This window comes from Neoarius graeffei, chromosome 8 (genome assembly GCF_027579695.1).
Source record: "Neoarius graeffei isolate fNeoGra1 chromosome 8, fNeoGra1.pri, whole genome shotgun sequence".
Lineage (NCBI taxonomy): Eukaryota > Metazoa > Chordata > Actinopteri > Siluriformes > Ariidae > Neoarius > Neoarius graeffei.
This window is the reverse complement of record NC_083576.1, coordinates 88,669,636-88,696,547: the sequence shown is the minus strand read 5'-3', so window position 1 is coordinate 88,696,547 and position 26,912 is coordinate 88,669,636. Positions and strand designations below refer to the sequence as shown.

Sequence of the window (26,912 nt, the reverse complement as noted above, 5' to 3'; positions counted from 1 at the left end):
CACACACACGCCCTGTACAAGAAAGGCCAAAGCAGACTCCACCTGCTGAGGAGGGTCAGGGCCTTTGGAGTACAGGGTCCACTTCTGAACTCTTTTTATGACTCTGTGGTGGTATCAGCCATATTCTATGGAGTTGTCTGTTGGGGAAGTAGTATCACAACAGCAGAGAGGACAAAACTTAACAAGCTGATTACGAAGGCAGGATCTGTCCTGAGCTGTCCGGTGGACATAGTGGGGGAAAGGAGGATGTTGGCCAAGTTGTCATCCTTAATGGCGAACACCTCCCATCCACTGCAGGAGACCGTAGCAGCACTGGCTAGCTCCTTCAGTGACCGGCTCCTCCATCTGTCTTGTGTTAAGGAGAGATATAGTGGCTCTTTCCTCCCTACTGCTGTGAGACTGTACAACCAGCACCTCACCAAGCACAGCACCAGACACTCCTCACAATAATGAACAATACTGTCCAGATCACTTCTACATCCATAGAAACTCCTCTGAATGCATACTGTTTTCACTGACTATAAGCATCAGTACTTTACAACAAACTGCTAGCTACACACAGTTAAAATGGCTCCTGTGCAATATATCTACTTACTTGTGCAATACTACCTGTGCAATACTTACACGTGTAATACCACCTGTGTAATACACTTATGTTAACTGTATATCTGCAAACCTGTTAATTTATGCAAATTTGTTAATTTTTATCTTTAAATTTGTAGTTAATTTTCTTTTATATACAGTTAGGTCCATATATATTTGGACACTGACACAAATTTTGTGTTTTTTTACCTGTTTACTGAAGCATATTCAAGTTATAGTTATATAATGGGCATGGACATAAAGTCCAGACTTTCACCTTTCGGTTGAGGGTATCCACATTAAAATTGGATGAAGGGTTTAGGAGATTCAGCTCCTTAACATGTGCCACCCTGTTTTTAAAGGGACCAAAAGTAATTGGACAATTGACTCAAAGGCTATTTCATGGGCAGGTGTGGGCAATTCCTTCGTTATGTCATTCTCAATTAAGCAGATAAAAGGCCTGGAGTTGATTTGAGGTGTGGTGCTTGCATTTGGAAGATTTTGCTGTGAAGAAAACGTGGTCAAAGGAGCTTTCTATGCAGGTGAAACAAGCCATCCTTAAGCTGCAAAAACAGAAAAAAAACCATCCGAGAAATTGCTATAATATTAGGAGTGGCAAAATCTACAGTTTGGTACATCCTGAGAAAGAAAGAAAGAACTGGTGAACTCATCAATGCAAAAAGACCTGGATGCCCACAGAAGACAACAGTGGTGGATGATCACAGAATAATTTCCATGGTGAAGAGAAACCCCTTCACAACAGCCAACCAAGTGAACAACACTCTCCAGGAGGTAGGCGTATCAATATCCAAATCTACCATAAAGAGAAGACTGCATGAAAGTAAATACAGAGGGTTCACTGCATGGTACAAGCCACTCATAAGCCTCAAGAATAAAAAGGCTAGATTGGATTTTGCTAAAAAAACATCTAAAAAAGTCAGCACAGTTCTGGAAGAACATTCTTTGGACAGATGAAACCAAGATCAACCTCTACCAGAATGATGGAAAGAAAAAAGTATGGCGAAGGCGTGGTACAGTTCATGATCCAAAGCATACCACATCATCTGTAAAACACGGCAGAGGCAGTGTGATGGCTTGGGCATGCATGGCTGCCAGTGGCACTGGGTCACTAGTGTTTATTGATGATGTGACACAGGACAGAAGCAGCCGGATTAATTCTGAGGTATTCAGAGACGTACTGTGTGCTCAAATGCAGCCAAACTGATTGGTCGGTGTTTCATAATACAAATCAAATCAAATCAAGTTTATTTGTATAGCGCTTTTAACAATAAACATTGTCGCAAAGCAGCTTTACAGAATTTGAACGACTTAAAACATGAGCTAATTTTATCCCTACTCTATCCCCAATGAGCAAGCCTGTGGCAACGGTGGCAAGGAAAAACTCCCTCAGACGACATGAGGAAGAAACCTCGAGAGGAACCAGACTCAAAAGGGAACCCATCCTCATTTGGGCAACAACAGACAGCCTGACTATAATATTAACAGTTTTAACAGGTATAACCCTCAACTGTCCTCATGGGGCCATCCTTCACAGGAGCGGTGCGATAAAACTCCAACCAGACACAGGGCACCAGGATGGATCAAGCAGGTCCGAGGGGCAGAAGAGGCCAGCATCTCAATCCCAGGATCAACATGTAACTCAGAGGGACAGATTGGGGGGGGGGGGGGGGAGAGAGAGAAAGAAAACACGTTGTTAGGTATGCCCTAAAAATGACAAGTATTAAATCTGTGTGGTAGGCTCGCAGAGATGAGAGTCTTTACATCAGGCATAACACAGAACAATGGCATGTTAATATGGTAAAATATATCATGACCTGCTCTGGCTGGATGCTTGATTGGGTGATGAGAGCACACTCCTCAGCAATGATGAGACGCAGACGGGACCCTTAGGGCTGGCCAAGACAATTCAGTTACATTTCACCGGGTCTGGGACATACGACAGAATGTCTGACGGCCGATTCCCTGCAGGCTACGATAGCCAGTCGAGGTCTCCACCCTCTCCACCAAAAGATTTCCTGTTGACTCCATGTAACTCAGAGGGACAGATTTGGGGTGGGGGGGAGGGAAAGAAAACACAGGTGGTTAGGTATGCCCAATGTCACCTGAATAAGTAGGAACAGTATACATATTGCACCGAGTACAAGCAGGGACTCCGGCAACTAACTATGACAGCATAACTAAAAGGAGAGAGCCAGAAGGTAACACAGGCATGAGGGAGCCCCGGGACATAAAGCAGCCAGCCACTACACCGTCAACAAACTCGAGTGAGCAAGTGAGTGGGGACTGACAGCATCCATACATCCCAGTTTACCAAAACACTCTATGTCTGAGGACCCTCCAGATCTACTCCTTTACCTCATAAACACCATTAACAAAAGGCTTGACTAAACAGATATGTTTTCAGCCTAGGCTTAAATGCTGAGACTGTGTCTGATTCCCGAACATTACTTGGAAGGCTGTTCCATAACAGTGGGGCTTTGTAAGAAAAGGCTCTGCCCCCTGATGTAGCCTTCACTATACGAGGTACCAGCAGATAGCCTGCACCTTTTGATCTAAGTAGGCGTGGCGGGTCATAGAGGAGCAGAAGTTCACTCAGGTACTGTGGTGCGAGACCATTTAGTGCTTTAAAGGTCAATAGTAGTATTTTATAATCAATACGAAATTTGATTGGGAGCCACGTTGGGAGATTGGGAGAGTGTTTGATTGGGAGAGTGTTTAATACAGATGGACAATGACCCAAAACATAAAGCCAAAGCAACCCAGGAGTTTATTAAAGCAAAGAAGTGGAATATTCTTGAATGGCCAAGTCAGTCACCTGATCTCAACCCAATTGAGCATGCATTTCACTTGTTAAAGACTAAACTTCAGATGGAAAGGCCCACAAACAGCAACTGAAAACCGCTGCAGTAAAGGCCTGGCAGAGCATTAAAAAGGAGGAAACACAGCGTCTGGTGATGTCCATGAGTTCAAGACTTCAGGCAGTCATTGCCAACAAAGGGTTTTCAACCAAGTATTAGAAATGAACATTTTATTTACAATTATTTAATTTGTCCAATTACTTTTGAGCCTCTGAAATGAAGGGATTGTGTTTAAAAAAATGCTTTAGTTCCTCACATTTTTATGCAATCATTTTGTTCAACCCACTGAATTAAAGCTGAAAGTCTGAACTTCAACTGCATCTGAATTGTTTTGTTCAAAATTCATTGTGGTAATGTACAGAACCAAAATTAGAAAAATGTCTCTGTCCAAATGTTTATGGACCTAACTGTATACCCTTTTTTGTATACTTAGTACTTTCTGTACTACTCCTTCACTGCCTTATCTTTTTTTATCCTTTCTATAATTTGCTACTTTTTTTTGCTGCTGTAGCAATGTAAATTTCCCCTTGTGGGATAATAAAAGGTGAACTGAACTGAACCACACCCAAATGCTTTCCCAAATGCCTCACCTTGCACCAGGCTTTGGTGTATTGAGATCTGATTACAGCCGGAATCCACCAACACATGATGCATATCCCCTTGAACACTCACCAATATATGATACGCTCCGGCCCTATCAAGGGTGGTCTCTGGCACATCAGGGATCCAGATGACAGCTCCCACTTCCATCGCAGAGCATTGGCCCTGGAGATTCGCAGGTTTCCCGCAGCACCAGCATCCCAGCCCAGGCTTCACTTCTGCACCAGCGATATTGGAGCCACTCACCCAGGGGGGAAGACACATACATAGAAGGGCAAGAAGGGAGGGGGTCCCACGGGCATGATGAGCTGGCAGGGGGGAATCAGCCCTTGCCTCCATGGTGGGGGAATAACCCCCACCTCCATGGGGGGGGGGGGGGACAGGGAGAGGTGAGAGAGGAGGAAAGAGAAGGAGAGAGAAAGAAGAGGCATAATGTCTACTAGAACTGCTGCTAAACGGTCCTCCGCCAACTCAATGGCTTGATCCGGCAACTCCTGGCAGTGGCACTGGACCCACTCCACTGTTCCTTCCAGAAGCCACGCAATGATCTGCTCCAGTTTCACCATGTCGATGATCCCCTTAGCATTGTGGTCGTTCGCCCTCGGCCACCGCTAGCAGGCATCCCAGAGCTGTTGGCCAAACACAAATGGCCGGCCAATTTCCTCCAATGTCAACGTGCGGAAGTGCTGGCAGTGTGGTTCTGGGGAGCGGCTGACACGCTGCAGGATAGCTCGCTTCAAGTCAGCATAGACAAGCCAACTGTCAGCAGGGAGCTGTTGCTTGGCGAGCTGTGCCTTTCCAGTCAGCAGCGGTAATAGATGGGCCACCCCATGCTTCGGCCGGCCACCCCCACGCTTTGGCCACTTGCACGAAGAGCACGATGAACACCTCTGGATCATCGTGCAGCCTCATCTTTGTTAGCATGACATGGGGTGGGTTCGCTGTGGTGGTGGTCAAGGACCCCACCGATGCAAGCAGGTGCTGGAACACCTGGTGATCTTCGTGCTGTGCCAGCAGTAAGTCTTCAAAATGTTGTTCCTGCTCCTTCCAGAGGGTGATCAGTGCTTGGTGCTAGCTCTATTGGGTTGTAACAAGGGCATGAATCAGATCTTTAAGTGGGGAGGACTCCATGGGGTGGTTCCCTTCACTATCCCAGCTTCCGGCGCCACTGTAGTGTGTCCCTGAGGTAGGTGGAATACTGAAGCTCAGCAGGCAGGAACTGATGTTAATGCAGACTTTATTTCTGAGACTTTCTTGCTTGCATTTCAGCTTTACGTCTCTCGTTTGCTCGCTCATATGCGCACACACGTGCTCTGGTTGGGAGAGATCCTCTCTCTTTGCTCTCTCTCCCTTTTCTGTCTTCTGTCATCACAGCAAAACACACAACATTAATCGACAATAGGTGTACTGACTTTGTCACTCACTTTCCCTGGCCCCTCCCTCCATTCACAAACTGACACTTGGCCATGCCCCTGCTGCCACAACAAACTTTCTTCTGTAAATGCTACTACAAACCATTTGTAAATTAGCTGAAACAGAAGCCAATTGCTCATTCTTGGCCACTCAAACCTATTGGGCTATGGCTTGTGCTGCCTGTAGCTGCTGTTCCAGCACATTATTGCATTTACTACTATTTCTAGATGGTGGCTGCTGTATCTTAGCTCTCAATATATATATATTTTTTGTTTGGTCTCAGCACCTCAGAAGCTGGCTAAAGCTGGCTTGAAGATTATTCAAAGGAAGTACTTCCTTTGAAGTCTGCAGAACTGCATTATTCTGATAATCTAAGATACAGTATCTGTGAGCTTCTCTAATCTTGTATGGCACATACTGACATGTCCCACTTTTGTTCATTCTGTGCTGCTTACTTGGCTGGTCTAACCTGTCTAGTGGCTGACTTATTTTCATGGCAGGAGTTTCCTTCAGAGTAGTGGTAACTTTCAGGAACTGTACGATTTATGCCAAGTGAAGTGTCACTTAAGTACAACCCCTGGCAAAAAGTATGGAATCACCAGTCTTGGATGAGCACTCATTCACACGTTTTATTCTGTAGAACAAACTCAGATCACAAACATGATACAATAATAAAGTCATTCCAAAGTGCACCTTCTTGGCCTTCAGAAACACTAAAAGAAATGAAGAAAAAGCATTGTGGAAGTCAGCAAATGTTACTTTTATAGACCAAGCATAGGGAAAAAAATATGGAATCACTCAATTCTGAGGAAAAAAATATGGAATCATGAAAAACAGACAAACAAAAGAACATTCAATTCAAAACACATCACTAGTACTTAGTTGCACCACCTCTGGCTTTTATAACGGCTTGCAGTCTCTTAGGCATGGACTTGATTAGTGACAAACAGTATTCTTCATCAATCTGGTGCCAACTCTCTTTGATTGCAGTTGCCAAATCAGCTTTGCAGGCCGGAGCCTTGTCGTGGACCATTTTTTTTCAATTTCCACCACAAGTTTTCTATTGGGTTGAGATCTGGACTATTTGCAGGCCATGACATTGACTGGATGTGTCTTTCACCAAGGAATGCTTTCACAGTTTTTGCTCTATGGCACGACGCATTGTCATCTTGGAAAATTATTTCATCATCCCCAAACATCTTTTCAATTGAAGGGATAAGAAAACTGTCCAAAACGTCAATGTAAACCTGTGCATTTATTGAAGAAGTAACCACAGCCATCTCCCCAGTGCCTCTGCCTGACATGCAGCCCCATATCATTAAGGATTGTGGAAATTTGGATGTTTTCTTCAGGCAGTCCTCTTCATAAATCTCACTGGAACGGCACCAAACAAAAGTTCCAGCATCATCACCTTGTCCAATGCAGATTCGTGATTCATCACTGAAGATAACTTTCATCCAGTCATCCACAGTCCATGATTGCTTCTCTTTAGCCCATTGTAGTCTTGTTCTTTTCTGTTTAGGTGTCAATGATGGTTTTCTTTTAGCTTCCTAGATGAAAATCCCATTTCCTTTAGGCGATTTCTCACGGTTCGGTCACATACATTGACTCCAGCTTCCTCCCATTTATGCTTCATTTGTTTTGTTGTACTTTTTCGGTTTTCAAGACATACGGCCTTAAGTTTTTTGTCTTGACGCTTTGATGTCTTCCTTGGTCTACCAGTACGCTTGGCTTTAAAAACCTTCCCATGCTGTTTGTACTTGGTCCATATCTTAGATACAGCTGACTGTGAACAGCCTACATCTTTGGCAACCATGCGTGAAGAGTTACCTTCTTTAAGAAGTTTGACAATCCTCTCTTTTGTTTCAAGAGACATCTGTCTTGTTGGAGCCATGATTCTTGCCAATCCACTTGGTCCAGCAGCCCTCCAAGGTGTGATAACTGCACTGTTTCTAACTGCAGACTAACGAGCAGATCTAATCTGAGGCAGGTGTCAATTTAGGGAAAGGAAATTGACTGGGTGAGTCCTTATTTTCTACCTGAAAATTGAGTGATTCCATATTTTTTTCCTCAGAATTGAGTGATTCCATATTTTTTTCCCTGTGCTTGGTCTATAAAAGTAACATTTGCTGACTATCACAATGTATTTTCTTCATTTCTTTTAGTGTTTCTGAAGGCCAAGAAGTTGCACTTTGGAATGACTTTATTATTGTATCATGTTTGTGATCTCAGTTTGTTCTACAGAATAAAACGTCTGAATGAGTGCTCATCCAAGACTGGTGATTCCATACTTTTCACCAGGGGTTGTAGATATGTTCACCATCACAGAAATCACCAACAACCCTCTGTAGTCCATGCTGGTGCTCCTTAGCCTTGTGAATTTGTAGACAAGCAGATCTATTCCCAGATCCACTTATTCTCTGTTGCTGGTTACTTGAATTACAGATTAGTAAATCCTTATTCATGTAGAATCTTGAACATTTTTACTTAACCTCAAACACTCCTTTACATTGGGATAGTGGTGTTACATTTTAATTCCATTTCATTTTCTTGCTGATATTTGTTCTTTCACTTGTCCAGAAGTAAACAGCTTTCTGTTGCAGTTCTTTTCCTGCTCAAGATAACCTCTTTTATTCATCCCAAATTTCCCTAGACAAACACATCCAGGGATGCTACAATGAAGAATATTTGAAACCATGTAAATCGGGAGAGATTAAACATGATCTTGAGATCCCCTCCAAAGGCTCCAGTAGTCAGCCAACATCATCTGATACTCTCAGTTCTGACACTTCTTCTAACAATGATGACCAAAAGGAAATTCCCCACTGTTCAGAACATGAAAAGAGTTTTGGACATCAGAGTGCTCTCCAGCAACACCAGCGCATTCAAACAGGAGAGAAGCCGCATCACTGCTCACAGTGTGGAAAGAGCTTTAATCGACACAGTCATCTCCAACAACACCACCGCATCCACACAGGAGAGAAGCCATATCACTGCTCACAGTGTGGAAAGAGTTTCATTCATCAAAGTCATCTCCAAACACACCAGCGCATTCACACAGGAGAGAAACCATACCACTGCTCCCAGTGTGGAAAGAGCTTTACTCAGCCGATTGACCTTCAACGACACCGTCGCATTCATACAGGAGAGAAGCCATTTTACTGCTCACAGTGTGGAAAGAGTTTTACTCAAAAGAGTCATCTCCAACGACACCAGCGCTTTCATACAGCAAAGAAGCCGCATCACCGCTCACAATGTGGAAAGGGTTTCATTCAGCAAAGTAATCTTCAAGAACACCAGCACATTCAAACAGGAGAGAAGCCCTATCTCTGCTCACAGTGTGGAAAGAGTTTTACTCAACAGATTGATCTTCAACGACACCAGCGCATTCACACAGGAGAGAAGCCGTATCACTGCTCACAGTGTGGAAAGAGTTTTAATCAAAAGAGTCATCTCCAACGACACCAACGCATTCACACAGGAGAGAAGCCATATTACTGCTCACAGTGTGGAAAGAGTTGTCGTCAACAGATTGATCTTCAACGACACCAGCGCATTCACACAGTAAAGGAGCCACATCACTGCTCACAGTGTGGAAAGAGTTTTACTCGTCTGAGTGCTTTCCAAAAGCACCATCACATTCATGCAGGAGAGAAGCTGTATCAGTGCTCACAGTGTGGAAAGGCGTTTACTTATTCAGTTACATTTAAGACCCACAAGTGCGTGAACTCAGAGCCATTGCATGATTTAACATTGTCAAATTAAATGTTTATTGTGACCTTTGGCTGGAATTGATCTGTGTTTTGAAATTTAATTTATCTTAATTTCTGGAGAAGGCAAAATATGTAATCTTGTATTGTTTGGAATAAGACTGTTAATGTTTTTGACCTGAAGAGGTCATGGCATAAATTAACTCCACACAAGGCATGCATTAACTGCAACGCTATTTTCAGTATAATATGGCAACATTACACTAAAACGGAACCACTGAGGTACCGGAAAATTTAATCGTCAATACACTGATGTGAATAGTGCGGTAAAATACCAAATTTTTAGTTCATCCTCTGTCTTTTTGCCCATGGTCTATCGATATATTATTTTCTGTTGTATTTTTCCATGGTTATAATACATGATTTAATCATGAACATCAAATCAGTTGACTGTGATTTCAGTAAGGGACTTTGTTCACTCATAATGCATAAGTGTCTATACTTTGCTAACTCAAAATGTACACGTATCTGTTCCTTAGGTCGTGATGATTTTGTCCATGCTCCTGTTTTACTTTATCTAAGCCTTGGGTAATATCAAACTGGTCTGGAGTCTGCCCTTTGCATGTACACATCAGCATAAGATCAGTACATAAACTGGCTGTGTCCAACTTTTGTTTACCCTAAGACTGAGTGCTGCCTCAGTTGTCTTTGTGTGCACAATAAACCTTCTCTTATTATACCCTGGCCCTTGGTCTTCTGATGCTTCAGCCATCCTACTTCTAATGAAGCTGCAGTATTTTAATGGTCATTCAAAATTATTTATGACACTATACAATGATCAGTTATAAAACATTGTGTAGGTTCTTCTTGCGCCACCAAAACAGGCCTAACCCATCAAGGCATGGACTCCACAAGACCTCTGGTATCGGGCACCAAAATGTTAGGTTCTTCTTGTGCCACCAAAACAGGCCTGACCCATCAAGGCATGGACTCCACAAGACCTTTGGTATCAAGCATCAAAATGTTAGCAGCAGAGCCTTTAAGTCATGCAAGTTGAGAGGTGGGGCCTCCATGGATCTGACTTGTTTGTCCACCACATCCCACAGATACTCAATTGGATTGATATCTGGGGAATTTGGAGGCCAAGTCAACACTTTGAACTCCGTGGCATGTTCCTCAAACATTCCTGAATAGATTCTGCAGTGTCGCTGGGCACATTATCCTGCTGAAAGAGGCTACTGCCATTATGGAATTCCATTGCCATGAAAGAGTGTACTTGGCCTGCAACAGTGTTTAAGTGTTTTTTGTCAAAATAACATCCACATGAATGCTAGTACCTAACGTTTCCCAGTAGTATGTTGCCCAGAGCATTACACTGCCTCTGCTGATTTGCCTTCTTCCCATAGTGCATCCTGGTGCCATCTTTTCCCAATGTATCTTGATGACTTTTGGGTGTCCATGCCCCTGTTGCAGGTTCACCAGGTGTCTTTCCTTGGACCACTTTTAGGATGTACTAACCACTACACACTGGGAGCACCCCATAATTTTGGAGATGCTTTGACCCAGTCGTCCATCCATCACAGTCTGATCCCTGTCAGAGTCTTATGTTTTCCCATTTTTCCTGCTTCCAACAGAACAACTTTGAGAACCAACTGTTCTTTTGCTACCAACTGCTCATTTGATATATCCCACTCCTTGACAGGTGCCATTGTAATGAGGTAATGTTATTCACTTCACCTGTCAGTGGTTTTAATATTATAGCTGATCACAGTATAATCCTTGCATTGAGGTACAAGAAATCCAGCAGGTTCCTAGTTATCGTTTGAACCAGTGTCTAATACTGCATTTGAGGGTCCTTATAAGTGGTAATTTGCAAGTTGCAATCACATTATTTCTCACCTTTGGACATTTGATGTGCAAAGTGGAAAAAATCCTGCAAGGATGTCTTTTGTTTGCTGTGTCAGAGGATGTAAAGCTCATTGAAAGGTATTTAAAACGCCTTTTTACAGCTACTGACCTGAGTGGCTATTCGTTCTGTTCTAACATTAATGTAAAATTTTGAACTGAAATTGCAGCACAGTAACAACAGTGGACAACAATGAGTAGCTTAAAGACAAGCTAACCAGTTAACATTAGCGATAGCTCTAATGTTGATGATTATCTCAAAATAGTAGTTAATATGGTCCGTGTTATAGACTTAACCAAGTACTGTCTGAGAGATACGTTTTGCAATCTGTGGCGGCAGCTCAAGAAATCCTCCACCATTTCTCTGTGTTGCTCCTCATCCTGCTGCATCAAAGAGACAGCACCATTTCAGCACCTCTGTTTTGAACCACCACATCAAGTGTGGTCATTGGGTAAAGCCTGCCAACTACACACAGCTGACTCCATTCAAGTGATGCCACTCTCTTCCCTCCTTGAGCAGCCAGGGGAGTACAAATAGGTGCCGTCAACCAAGCAGGTCAGTGCTCTCTGAGCTCCGAAAGCTTTCTGATTCCTCTCTCCCGTCTGGTTCCAGGCAACAAGGCCTACAGAGGGCTGATAAAGAGTATCCCCATAAATAGCATCACTGTATTTTATTGCACTTTATAATGTCTTATTACTATTTCTTTTATTTTTTTCTCTTTACTGCTGACTCTCAGACCCTTGCACAAAAAAATTCATTTGCACCTGTACTGTAAGTGTGTGTACAAATGACAAAGTTCTGAAAGGTGATCACCTAATCAATACCTCATGGTGGAAGCACAGGTAGAAAATTTACCTGGGCATTACTGCCTGTTGCATTTTTGACAGTGCCTTAGAGACAGGTGCAGCATGGTGGTGGAGCAACGATAGGGACATCTCTCTACTGCCCCCTGCAGCTGACCCTAGGATCCTTGTATTCCCCATGCCTGAGCCTTGCTTCTCAGCCAAAGCTAAAAGCTGCTTTTTTCCATCTCCTCTGAAAGGTCCCTGAGTGCCTTCTTGAGTTTGGAGCCAAATACTCCTATGCTCCTCAAGAAGCACTGGGTAGGTATTCCTACAAACCCCCAACAGCCCACTTCCACAGGGTAGATGACAGCTGACCATCCTGTGTCTCTGCACTCAGCTGCCAGCTCTGTGTACTTGTTTGATTGATTGATTGATTGATTGATTGATTGATTGATTGATTGATTACTTTATTCTGAACAATAAAGAAGAAAGATATAAAAATTTAAATAAAAACAATAATCAAAACATCATCATAAACAGAATAGCGTAGCCTCAAGGCAATAACATAACAATGTTCAGAAAGGATTAGGAAGAAGTAATAACTCTCTGAAGCTCTTCCTGGTTTACGCACTTCCTGTTTCCTGAGTTGTTCGCGCCGAGTCCTTTTTCCCGCGAGTGCCGGCGTTAATTACTAATCCTTTTTTAACTTTTTTTCTATAAATAAATTTCCAGTATCCTCTTCATTTTTATTATACTGTCGCTTTCATTTTTGTACTTTTCGCTTTCCTTTTTCCGTTTTTTTTCCCGTTTTTTTCTCTTTCTTTTTTCAGAAGAACGCCGAGACCGGAAGCTTTCTTTTTCTCTCCTCCTGTGTAAAGTCCACAAGCGGAGGCCATCTGATCTGCTTTAATATCAACAGATCTTCATTTAAGGTACGTGAATCTTTTCATCATGGCACACCTTCAGCCTGTTCAGTGTGCTGAGTGCAGGATGTTTAGTCATTCTTCCTCCGTCACTAGCGATAGCTCTATTAGCTTTACTTGTGATAAGTGCAGATTAGTTAGCTCTCTGACGGAGAAGATTACAGTGCTAGAAGCGCGTGTCCAGGCTTTAGAGCAGGTTAGTGAGCGTGAGAACAGTGTAGTTTCTGTTAGGGAAAGTCTGGACGCCCTAGGTGGAGTTAGTAATCCCCCAACTCCGGCATTAGAGCCCTTACAGCGGGGCGAATGGGTGACGGCTCGGCGGCATAAGCATAGAGCCAAAGCTACCGCTGAGGCTCGCCCACGGGAGCACCACTCCTCTCCGCGTCACGTGTCGAACAGGTTTGCTCTCCTTAGTGATGCACCCACTGAGAAACCTGAAAGAGCTCTGGTTATAGGGGACTCTATCATACGGCACGTGAAATTAGCTCAGCCTTTAGGGGCACCAGCAGCTTTAGTCAGGTGTATACCGGGAGCCAGGGCGCCGGACATAGCAGGTAATCTTAGGGTCCTAGGCAAGCACAGGTTCTCAAAGATAGTTATCCATGCAGGAGCTAATGATATACGCCTTCGTCAGTCTGAGGTTACTAAGAGTAACTTTGTAGAGGTGTTTAAATTAGCGAAGGCGATGTCCGATGCTGTAGTATGCTCTGGCCCCATCCCAATGCGGCGTGGTGATGTAGCTTACAGCAGGTTATGGTCGCTGAACTGCTGGCTGTCCAGGTGGTGCTCTGAAAACAGTGTGGGCTTTATAGATAATTGGGCTAATTTTGAGGGCACTGCTGGCCTGTTAGGGCGGGACGGTATCCATCCCACTCGGGAAGGTGCTGCTCTCATTTCCTGCAGCATAGGTCATAGTCTCAGAACAGGCCTAGTTAATTTCTGACAATCCAGAGCCAAGGCCAGGGAGCAGACGAACAGGCTAAACCGACTGTCTGCTAGCTGCACAGAGTCGTCACTCAGGGCCCACTACATCGAGACTGTGTCTGTTCCCCGAGCTCAACAAAAAGGTAGAAATTTTCAGAGAGTTTGTTCCAGTAACCTAATCAATATAAAATTAGATCATACTGACTGTACAGCTGCTGCCAGCACCTGTGATCTAAAGGTGGGGCTATTAAATATTAGATCTCTTACATCTAGAGCGCTAATGGTTAATGAACTCATTACTGATCAGGAGTTTAATGTACTGTGTTTAACAGAAACATGGATTAAGCCAAATGAATATACCGTATAGCATTAAATGAAGCGAGTCCTCCTGGATACAGTTATATACACCAGCCTCATCTAACTGGCAGAGGAGGCGGCGTCGCGGTTATTTATAACGATTATCTAGGTGTAAAACACAAACCTGGTTATAAATGTAATACATTTGAAGTTCTTCATACTCATATAATGCATGTAGCCTCGAAAAATAAGTCTACCCAGTTAATTCCATTGCTTATTATTTACAGGCCCCTGGGGCCATATTCTGAGTTTCTTTCTGAATTTGCAGATTTTATCTCAGATTTGGTTATTTCCTTAGACAAAGCTTTAGTTGTCGGAGATTTTAATATTCACTTCGATAACCCAGAAGACCCTTTAAAAACAGCGTTTGTGTCCATCTTAGATTCAGTCGGGATTAAGCAGAATGTCATAGGACCGACCCATAATGGTGGTCACACCCTTGATCTAATACTAACATTCAGATTAAACGTAGACAATATAGTCATACTTCCACAGTCTGAAGTTATCTCAGATCATTGTCTCATCTCATTCAAAATATGTCTGAGTAATAATATATGCACCTCACCACGCTACTGTATTAAACGTACTTTCACGTCAACTACTGCACAGAGCTTTATAAATGATCTCCCGGAGCTGTCAACTTTGATTGGGTCACTGTCAGCCCCTGCAGAACTTGATCAGGCAACTGAATGCTTAGAGTCAACATTCCGCCATACTTTAGATAATGTAGCTCCTCTAAAAAGGAAAATGGTCAGAGACAAAAAATTAGCACCCTGGTATAATGATGACACTCGCACATTAAAACAGACCACTCGAAAATTGGAACGTAAATGGCGTCAAACAAAATTGGTAGTGTTCAAATTAGCTTGGAAGGAGAGCTTCCTGAAGTATAGAAAAGCTCTTAGTGCTGCGAGATCAACATATTTCTCCTCCCTAATAGAAGATAACAAAAATAATCCTAGATTCCTATTTAATACTGTAGCAAAATTAACCAGGAATAAGTCCACTATCAACACATGCACACCTGCAGTATGTAGTAGCAACGACTTCATGAATTTTTTTAATGATAAAATTGAGAATATCCGACAAAAAATTCAAACTACTAATTTAAGGTTAGACAATGAAAGTGACCTTGTAGTTAACAATATAACTGTATCAGATCATCAGTTAGAATGTTTTACTCCCCTAAAAGAAACTGAATTACTTTCATTAATCTCTACATCAAAAGCCTCAACTTGCGTACTAGATCCCTTACCGACACATCTATTCAAACAGATAATGCCTGGAGTAATTGAACCGCTTCTAAAAATAATAAATTCTTCTCTTATGATTGGCTATGTACCCAAATCCTTTAAACTAGCAGTTATCAAACCCCTGATTAAAAAACCTGACCTTGATCCCTGTCAGCTGTCCAATTATCGGCCAATATCAAACCTTCCCTTTATCTCCAAGATCCTTGAAAAAGCTGTGGCACAGCAGTTATGCTCATATTTACATAGGAATAACATCCATGAAATGTATCAGTCAGGATTTAGACCTCATCATAGCACAGAGACAGCACTGGTTAAAGTAGTAAATGACCTACTGTTGGCGTCTGATCAGGGCTGTGTCTCGCTACTTGTGTTGCTTGACCTTAGTGCAGCATTTGATACCATTGATCATTCCATTCTTCTGGATAGACTAGAAAATGTTGTGGGAGTTAAGGGAATGGCCCTCTCCTGGCTCAGGTCTTATCTAACTGATCGTTATCAGTATGTTGATATAAATGGTGATATTTCTAGACGTACCGAGGTAAAGTTTGGTGTTCCACAAGGTTCTGTCTTGGGTCCACTGCTTTTTTCTCTATATATGTTACCTCTGGGCGATATTATTCGTAAACATTGTATTAGTTTCCACTGTTATGCTGATGACACACAGTTGTATGTCTCTGCAAAACCTGATGAGAGACACCAGCTTAATAGAATTGAGGAATGTGTTAAGGACATTAGACACTGGATGCTTATAAATTTCCTTCTGCTTAACTCTGACAAGACTGAAGTACTTGTGCTAGGACCACATACAGCTAGAAGTAAGTTTTCTGATTACACAGTAACTCTGGATGGCCTTTCTGTTTCTTCACGTGCAGCAGTAAAAGACCTCGGAGTGATTATTGACCCCAGTCTTTCATTCGAAACTCACATTGATAACATCACCAGGATAGCTTTCTTTCATCTCAGAAATATTGCAAAGATAAGAAATTTAATGTCATTGCATGATGCAGAAAAACTAGTCCATGCTTTTGTTACCTCCAGGTTGGATTATTGTAATGCCTTACTGTCTGGATGTTCCAATAAGTGCATAAACAAGCTCCAGTTAGTTCAAAATGCCGCAGCAAGAGTCCTTACTAGAACTAGAAAATATGACCACATCACGCCTGTCTTATCCACACTGCATTGGCTCCCAATCAAATTTCGTATTGATTATAAAATACTACTATTGACCTTTAAAGCACTAAATGGTCTCGCACCACAGTACCTGAGTGAACTTCTGCTCCTCTATGACCCGCCACGCCTACTTAGATCAAAAGGTGCAGGCTATCTGCTGGTACCTCGTATAGTGAAGGCTACATCAGGGGGCAGAGCCTTTTCTTACAAAGCCCCACTGTTATGGAACAGCCTTCCAAGTAATGTTCAGGAATCAGACACAGTCTCAGCATTTAAGTCTAGGCTGAAAACATATCTGTTTAGTCAAGCCTTTTGTTAATGGTGTTTATGAGGTAAAGGAGTAGATCTGGAGGGTCCTCAGACATAGAGTGTTTTGGTAAACTGGGATGTATGGATGCTGTCAGTCCCCACTCGCTTGCTCACTCGAGTTTGTTGACGGTGTAGTGGCTGGCTGCTTTATGTCCCGGGGCTCCCTCATGCCTGTGTTACCTTCTGGCTCTCTCCTTTTAGTTATGCTGTCATAGTTAGTTGCCGGAGTCCCTGCTTGTACTCGGTGCAATATGTATACTGTTCCTACTTATTCAGGTGACATTGGGCATACCTAACCACCTGTGTTTTCTTTCTCTCCCCCCCACCCCAAATCTGTCCCTCTGAGTTACATGGAGTCAACAGGAAATCTTTTGGTGGAGACGGTGGGGACCTCGACTGGCTATCGTAGCCTGCAGGGAATTGGCCGTCAGACATTCTGTCGCATGTCCCAGACCCGGTGAAATGTAACTGAATTGTCTTGGCCAGGCCTAAGGGTCCCATCTGCATCTCATCATTGCTGAGGAGTGTGCTCCCATCACCCAATCAAGCATCCAGCCAGAGCAGGTCATGATATATTTTTTACCATATTAACATGCCATTGTGTGTTATGCCTGATGTAAAGACTCTCATCTCTGCGAGCCTACCACACAGATTTAATACTTGTCATTTTTAGGGCATACCTAACAACGTGTTTTCTTTCTCTCTCTCTCTTCCCCCCCCCCCATCTGTCCCTCTGAGTTACATGTTGATCCTGGGATTGGGATGCTGGCCTCTTCTGCCCCTCGGACCTGCTTGATCCATCCTGGTGCCCTGTGTCTGGTCGGAGTTTTATCGCCCCACTCCTGTGAAGGACGGCCCCATGAGGACAGTTGAGGGTTTTACCTGTTAAAACTGTTAATATTATAGTCAGGCTGTCTGTTGTTGCCCAAATGAGGATGGGTTCCCTTTTGAGTCTGGTTCCTCTCGAGGTTTCTTCCTCATGTCGTCTGAGGGAGTTTTTCCTTGCCACCGTCGCCACAGGCTTGCTCATTGGGGATAGATTAGGGATAAAATTAGCTCATGTTTTAAGTCGTTCAAATTCTGTAAAGCTGCTTTGCGACAATGTTTATTGTTAAAAGCGCTGTACAAATAAACTTGATTTGATAACTTATCCAATCCTAACCCTCTATACCACCGCTAATCAAATGTCACTTTCCACCATAATAAACTATATATACAAAAGAAAACAAAAGCAATAAACAAAAAAGAAAACATACCAGCATACCAAAACATACCGACATGGTATAATATCGACCAAATCAAATCATATATACAGATACTTATGTTATGCATATATACACACATACAATACATACAGTACATACATATATACCGTATACACATACCTATAACTATACACTAAATACAAGAAGACCAGTCACAGACTTACTCTCAATTTCATCATCACCTATATAGTCTGCCTGTCCTCATTCTCATATATTTTTATTAACATGTTTTTATATAATTTTTAAACAGTTTTATGTTGGTGCTATTTTTGAGTTCATTTTCCAGACCATTCCACAATTTCACCCCACAGACTGTTATGCACATACTTTTCAGAGTTGTTCTAACATTTACTCTCTTAAAATTAATTTCCCCTCTCAGGTTATACCCACCCTGCCTTTCCATAAACGTATTTTGTACCTCACCCGGAAGAAGGTTATGTCTTGCTTTATACATAATTTGTGCAGTCTTGTGTTTAACCAGATCCGTGAATTTCAGAGTGTGTGCTTTTACAAATAATGCGTTTGTATGCTCAAGATATCCTGTATTATTGACAATTCTTATTGCTCTTTTTTGTAATGTGCATAACGGCTGCAGGTTAGATTTGTAGGTATTACCCCATATCTCCACACAGTAGCTCAGATATGGAAGTATGAGTGCATTATACAGAGTATGTAGTGATTTATAGTCCAGAATGTGTCTTGATTTCCCCAAAATTGCAGTAATCTTTGCTATTTTTGCTTTAACATGATTAATATGCGGTTTCCAGCAGACTTTATGATCAACAATCACACCCAGAAATTTTATTTCATAAACTCTTTCTATGGTTATGTTGTCAATTTTCAATTCAACTTGAGGGTTCGACTTATATTTTCCGAATAACATAATCTTTGTTTTACTCAAATTCAATGACAATTTGTTTACATTAAACCACCTTTTTAATTTATTCATTTCGGTTGTGATTGTTTCCATAAGCTGCTGTGCATTGTCCCCGGCGCAAAAGATGTTTGTATCATCAGCAAATAAAATGCATTTCATTATACATGATACATTACATAAATCATTAATGTAGAATATAAACAGCTGAGGACCTAAGACAGACCCTTGCGGTACTCCACATGTTATGGGCAAATAATCAGATGTGTGATCTCCAATTTTTACAAATTGTTGCCTGTTACTTAAGTAGCTCCTCACCCAGTCCAAACCAACCCCTCTGATACCATACCTCTCTAATTTTTTGAATAGAATGTCGTGATTTATTGTATCAAATGCTTTCTTTAGATCTATGAAAATTCCCATAACATGTTTTTTATTGTCTATACCATTTGTGATTTTCTCAATAAGTTCCATTAATGCCAGGGTTGTTGATCTGTCTTTCCGGAATCCGTATTGACTGTCAGCTAAAAGTTTATATTTTTCAATGAAGTTGTCTAGTTTTGCTGTGAACAGTTTTTCGAGGATCTTGGAGAACTGAGAGAGTAAAGAAACTGGCCTGTAATTTGTGTAATGGTGTCTATCTCCACATTTATATAAAGGTATAACTTTAGCTATTTTCATGTTGTTTGGAAATTTACCAGATTGAAAAGACATATTACATATGTGAGTAAATGGTTCTGCAATTTCTTCAATAACTTTTTTTATTAAACTCATATTAATATCATTCCAGTCAGTGGAGGTTTTACTTTCACTTCTCCTTACAATATCTATGACCTCTTTTATGCGAACTGCACCAATAAATATAGATTTAGGATTTCTCTCCCATCGAGCAGCCTCCGCCCCTCCAGGTGTGTCTTTATCCTGAATCTTTTCTGCCAAATCTGGTCCCACATTTACAAAGAATCTATTAAAACCATTTACCACTTCCTCCATATTATTTATTGATCTGTCATTCTCAATATAATGATCAGGGTAGCTTGTGTTTTTGTTTTTAGCTCTATTCCTAATAATACTATTTAGTACATTCCATAGCCCCTTCATGTTATTTTTATTACTATCTAATAATTTATTATAATATTCCTTCTTACATGTCCTCATAATGCTGGTTAATTTATTCTTGTATTTTTTATATTTAATTTCTGCCTCCAAAGTTCTTTTTTTTTATGAATTGTCTATACAGCTTGTTCTTTTTTTTACTGGCATTTTTTAATCCTTTGGTGATCCATGGACCATTTGCTTGTTTTTGTCCATCACTGTATTTCCTTACAGGACAGGTTTTATCATATAGTGTTTTAAAGATATTTAGGAATCCACTGTATGCTTTGTCAATATCTTCTTCCTCATATACTACTTTCCAGTTCTGTTTAAGTAATTCACTCTTAAGTATCCTTATATTTTCTTCGGTTCTTATCCGTTTGTATTTCAGCTGATTCATATCCTTAGGTTTCCAGTAATTACAGTGATAGACAATAAATACAGGCAAATGGTCACTGATGTCATTATATAAAAGCCCACTTTCTGAATTATTTTCCATACTGTTTGTAAATATATTATCTATTAATGTGACACAATGAGAAGTAATTCTACTAGGTTTGGTGATTTTTGGGTATAAACCCATACTGTACATTGTATTTATGAAATCTTCTGTCATTTTATGCTTTTTTGGATTTAACAGATCAATATTATAATCCCCACAGATAAATACAGTCTTCTGCACTGAGTTAGAAAACATGTTTTCCATCCAGTTTTCAAATATATCAATACTTGATGCTGGAGTTCTGTACAAACAGCTCACAATTATATTTTTTACTTTTTCCATACAAATTTCCACTGTGATACATTCCACCAGATTATCAACAGCTGCTGTCATACTCTCCACCACCTTATACTTCAGTCCTTTGTCCACATATATTGCCACACCTCCTCCTCTCTTTTTCACTCTGCTTATATGATTTAGATCATAACCCTCCATCTCAAAGTCCACACCTCTGTCAGTGCTGATCCATGTCGCTACATGATCTACTTGTTTCTTTTACTTTCAAAGGCCACCTGCATCCCTCCTTCCCACAGAACTGTGAGCTCAACCATGATAAATGTCTGGGCTGTGGTGGACCATAAGATAATTTCTGGTCGCAGGGAAGTTATAGTGATCTCCAGCAGGAACTTAAGCTGCCGCTCGAGGTCCACCCTGCAGGTGCAATAGGCTTATCAAATCAGTCTCATGTAAAAAGGGATCAGTCTCATAAATTAATTAATCATTAATTCAAGTGTCTAATAGTTTATAGCTAAACTATTAAAATCAGTGGAATAACTTAGTAGTGATGCTGCTATAGTTTTAGTGAGTATTGTAGCTCTAATGTAATACATTTACTCTAGATCTATAACATTCATATAACAACCAAATGGGCAAAGGCAATTAGAATACTTGTTTGGCAGAGGTTGGCACTCAGTGAATGTTGTAGCAATAGACAGGACACAGTTTACTCCAAAGGTACCATTTATTGAAATAGCTGACATGAATGAGCAAACTAATACTGACCAGATATAGCAACAATAGCAGCCAAGGAATACTTCAATATAAATGGTGATACAATGTATACAAGTAAAAATCAGTATGTCTGTGAAGATTCTCAGTCATCCAGGTCATAGTAAACTGTGGGTGGTAACGAGATGAGGAGGAGCTAGGGAGAGAGAGAGCGTGCGCAGATGCACAACAAGGATGAGGGGAGTGAGGGAGCGAGGCGGCGCATGGGCGAGAGATAGACGTGGTATGTAAAATGTAGTGCGTGAGCCTTTGTGCTAGGCTCCACCTAAAAGGGGATGGGCAACAAGGAAAGCGCACAAGGTAATCAGTAGTGTATAAAGCAATAGTCAGTAGTAAGTAGAATAATAACCAGCAGTAAACAGAGTAAGAAATCAGCAGTGAATATGATGATAACTAAGGCACTAATGGTGATCAGAAGTAATGGGCTATATGAAAGTGTTACAGTGTAGGGGCAAGTGAAATGTTAAAATGTGAGAGGGAAATCACGTGTTTGTGTGTGAGTGTAGGCGTGCGTGTGCGCGGCTGTGCACTAACGAGATGAGGAGGAGCTAGGGAGAGAGCATGCGCAGGCGCACGACAAGGAGGAGGGGAGTGAGGGAGCGAGGTAGCACGTGGGTGAGAGATAGGCATGGTATGTAAAATGTAGTGTGTGGGTCTTTGTGCTCGGCTCCGTCTAAAAGGGGATGGGCAACAAGGAGAGCGCATGAGGTAGAGAGACAAAGGATCTGTAGCTTAAAAACTAGTCCCAGCTAGGCCTTAAACCCAAACTTCTACTCAACCCTTAGCTACTCCTGAAATCCCAATGTTGAGGGGTGTAGTGCGATGAAGGGAGTTAAAAAGAGAGAGAGAGAGAGAATGCATGCATGAGCTAACTAAATACAGATAGTAAACAAAGCAAATCAAACAACACGTGGTCTAAGACCGACTTTCATGTGAATCAAAATGTGTATATTTAAACCATAAATTAATTCAAATAAACAACACTCTTCACATTAACTAGCCACAATTAAGACTAACAATTGCCCAGATGCCAGCCTTACTTGAGATCGCGCTTGCTTGGCGACTGAAAGTGTGCCGTCTGTTATCCAAAGACAGCACGGAACACAGGTCCAGGGAGAAAACAGTTCTGTTTCTTTTGCTGTTACAGCTTGTCAGCTGAAGATATTCGGTGTCCCTTCAGCCGTCCGATGTAGTTTGTCGGCATTGCAAAAGGGAAAAGGGATCCGGTCGCCTTTTCTCTTTAAAATATTGCATGGGCTGCAGTAACTAACCAGTTCAGTTATTATTGCAACTATGCGAAGATCAAATACATTGAACTTTGGCTAAAGGTCCGATATCAATAGCTCATTCTTTGTCCTTTCACGCGTGGGGATCCACCGCCAGAGAGACCGGATTTCGATTCTGCCACGGGTTTTAAAGCACAGTCGTGATGTCACTGTATTTGGTATCCGGTATCATTTCTGTATCCAATACCATTACAGGGAGTCAGAAGAACGGGCGGAGATACAACATGGCATCGAGTACAGGGATTGGTGTGTTCAGTGCTGTAACAGTGAAAGGGGAGAAGATGGGCCATAAAGTGAAGCAGGGAATTGTGGGTACTATGGCTACGGCATGGCAGCCCCCCCACAACCCTCAGATTCCACTTGCACCCAGGAGTTAAAGCTGATCTCACCCTTCATGTGGTGTTCTGTGCCATTTCTCTTTCTCCAACGAAGTAGATCAGCCATTTTGATGATGAGGAGGAGGGGTGTGTTTGTGTCTGGTTGTTTCTAATCTGAGGGTTTCCAGAACTTCAGCCAGCTTTTGCAAGACTTAGTCGTGGCACCACCTGTACTGACCCTGAGCCAGTGCTGTTTTGCAACTGTAGAGGATGTGCTGCAGGGTTGGGTTCTGGGTACCACAGAACTGGCAATTTTTTTCTGTGCCATACCACAGGCACATGTTGTTGGGACTTGGGAGCATATCATAAGTGGATCTGATGAGAAAGCTTTGTCTGGCTTGAGGGATCCTCCACATTTCCGTCCAACTTATGCTCCTGTTGACAACTGCTTCCCACATAGTCCAGCCTCCTTGCTGCTGATAGCTGAGCACTTTGAACTTATATAACTCATCCTCCATCCTAACCACTTCTGAAATCACCAGCTCCCTTCTTACCTTCCTTGTGGCTTTGGACCACATCTTGGGAGCTGTACCCCACCCCAGGCCCTGACTGTGTCTTGCCAATGATTTCAAGGTGTTTCAGCCAGCTGATGGCCTGGTCAGCTGCTTGCTTGACTCTCCACTTTCTCCTGGTTCAAACTAGGGCCTTGGAGCTCTGGACAGATGGATTGGATGAGTCTCCTTCTCCTGTCTGTAGTCCTGGGAAATTGATGTCAGTGGCAGCTGGAGAGCATTCCTTCTGAAGAGGGCTGTGTGGGAGAGGCTCCAACGTAAGCCCAGCCATTTGCAGATGTAGCTGTTGGCTTTGCAGTCCATTCACTGTACTGTGGAGGTGGTGATTTCGCATAACATGAGAGGCCTCATGAGACACCTAAATAGTATGAATTGGTAACACCAGACTTTGAACTTCCCTGGTAGATGGCTTCTGTCAGTCCTCTCCAGGCCATCAGATAGTTGTTTGGTGATGGAGGCAGCTGTGTGCTTATCAGATGGGTCAGCTGTGTATAGCCTCCCTAAACTCCAGACAGGTTGTTCCACCAACAGAGGGATCCTCTCTCCGCCTGTTGTGAAAAAGATCTGATCATTGCTGGCTCCTTTCCAGATTGAGAGACTGCAAGATTTGGAAGGTTTGGTTCTCATCCTGGCCCATGTGAGGCGTTATTCTAGTCTTTTAAGAAGCCTTGCAGTACAAACCATTGTTTGGAGAATGCTTGTCACATCATCCATATAACTCCGCAGCTCTTGACCACACATTGATCTGACCACTTGAACCATTTGCCTTCCACTGATCAAGATTATTTCAAAGGCTAATGTAAAAAGCATGGGAGAGATTGAACAACCCATCTCTATGCCTTTCTCGAGCAGATGCCATCCTGATGCAGCCTCCTGTGTTGCATAGCAGATATAGAAACTGTCAAAGTAGCTGGATACTAGGTTCTGGATACAAGATGGGATGTAGAAGAGCTCAAGGGCAAATTTGATGAGTTGGTGGGGGACTGAGCCATAGGCATTTTCTAAATCCAGCTAGACTACATGGAGATCCGACTTCTCGTGCTTGGCTCTCTGGATCTGCTCTTAGATCATGGTTGAGTGTTCTACACAGCCAGGGAATGCTGGGATACCTGCCTTCTGGCAGCTGGTGTCAATATAGTTATTGTTCAAGAGGTAGTTGTCCATCTGTTCTCCCTTCTCCCACCACTGAAAATAATATCTTCCCTTCTACATTTAATAGAGCAATGCCTCTAAACTGATTGTTATGGGAATCCTGTTCTTTCAGGATAAATGTGGTTATTACTCTGCTCCACTCTGAAGGGATAGCTTGAGTCTTCCAGGCAACAATCAGCAGCTTCCACAATAACTTCAGCAACATAGGGCAGTTCTTGTATACCCTGTATGGAACACCATTTGGTCCTAGTCATGAGGCAGATCTTGCCCTGCCTACCACTTGCTGAATCTCTGTCCATTTGAGTGGTGTTGTATTGAAGTGGGAACTTGGTTCAGCAGGATAGGGCACGTTCCTTGGTGAGCCAAGTGGGATGTTCTTACTGTCACTTAGCTGATGTTTGATGTACTCCTTGAGCTTCTGCTCCATGGCTTCCAGCTTTCCACTTATTGTTTAAAAAAAAAAAAACTCAGTTTCAACATTTGATGTTTCTTTATACTGTTTTCAATGAAATATGGAGTTTCCATGATTTGCAAATCTTCACATTCTGTTTTTATTTATGTTTTACATAGTGTCCCAACTTTTTTGGAATTGGGGTTGTAGTCATTAGGGCCTGAGCACCATTCGGTGCGAAGACCCTATTGTTTTTCGGAGGATTATTTTTTTTTTCTGTCGCGCTTGGCTTTATTTGAGGCATTTCCCATGCACGAAAACTCATGAAATTTGATACACACATCAGTCATTGTAACCGCTTCTCAGCCACAGACGTATGGCCCCGGGCATGGCCAAGGGACTTCATAGCGCCCCCTAATTGAAACAAAACTCTTCAGAACTTATGGCTAGAACCTTACTCAGAACCCTTAGATCAGTACAAGAATTATGCATTCTGTTGCAGACATTTGAAAAGTCTGCATGTACACACACACATACACACACTGCAGACACAGGAAAGCTAAGATGACTTAAGAATACAGCGTGAGATAGAGATAAGGAGGAGACACATGTATGGTTTTGTACATTTTCACACCACAGAAACATATACAGGGCGGCACGGTGGTGTAGTGGTTAGCGCTGTCGCCTCACAGCAAGAAGGTCCTGGGTTCGAGCCCCGTGGCCGGCGAGGGCCTTTCTGTGTGGAGTTTGCATGTTCTCCCCGTGTCCGCGTGGGTTTCCTCTGGGTGCTCCAGTTTCCTCCACAGTCCAAAGACATGCAGGTTAGGTTAACTGGTGACTCTAAATTGAGCGTAGGTGTGAATGTGAGTGTGAATGGTTGTCTGTGTCTATGTGTCAGCCCTGTGATGACCTGGCGACTTGTCCAGGGTGTACCCTGCCTTTCGCCCATAGTCAGCTGGGATAGGCTCCAGCTTGCCTGCGACCCTGTAGAAGGATAAAGCGGCTAGAGATAATGAGATGAGATGAGAAACATATACACACACACACACACACACTTATAGTCTTTGTCTATCTCTCATCTATCAAGCAGTCATGGCGTTTGCAACATGCACATCACCTTTGAAGATTTGATGAATATATGATATGTGACTGTTTTGTTGGGTGGCGGAATATCCTGGGTTGCAGAACCACAAGTGCGAGGGCCCGTCAAGGCCGCTAGCGGCTTTAATTATTATTATTTCTGCAGCCCAAAAATATTATTTCTTTCACTTTTCCTTTTATGAGTATTTCCTGATGTTTACATGCATGACACTGGCACTAGGAAATAAAATATACTGCATATATTTGTTTTTATATATTTACAATCACAGCATTTGGCATTAATATGCACAAACAAACATTTTGTGATGAATGCAACTTTTTAATCATTGTCAAACATTGTAAACAAGGTCCAGATTTACGACTGGCAGTTTAATTTAACATGGGTTAAATAGCTGGAATTTGACTTGATTATCCTCTTACATCCCTTTTTTACATCCTTTTTTTTCACAGAATCACAGAAAGAAATAAGACACAATTTTAGATACAATTTTAGATACAAGGCCATGAAGAAGGAAGTAATTAAATTTGAAATAGCCAA

General features: G+C 42.2%; 1 protein-coding gene across 3 annotated transcripts in view; it reads left to right on the top strand.

Annotated features, from left to right (window-relative positions):
- Nucleotides 1–9,928, top strand: part of LOC132891022 (histone-lysine N-methyltransferase PRDM9-like) — a 50,254-nt gene extending 40,326 nt beyond the window's left edge. For all 3 annotated transcript variants that reach the window (XM_060928465.1, XM_060928466.1, XM_060928467.1), the window contains one exon: nt 8,128–9,928. In XM_060928465.1, the coding sequence (XP_060784448.1) occupies nt 8,128–9,239 (1,112 nt within the window). In that variant the 3' untranslated portion in view covers nt 9,240–9,928. The remainder of the gene's footprint in view (nt 1–8,127) is intronic.
- Nucleotides 9,929–26,912: the final 16,984 nt, after the last annotated feature.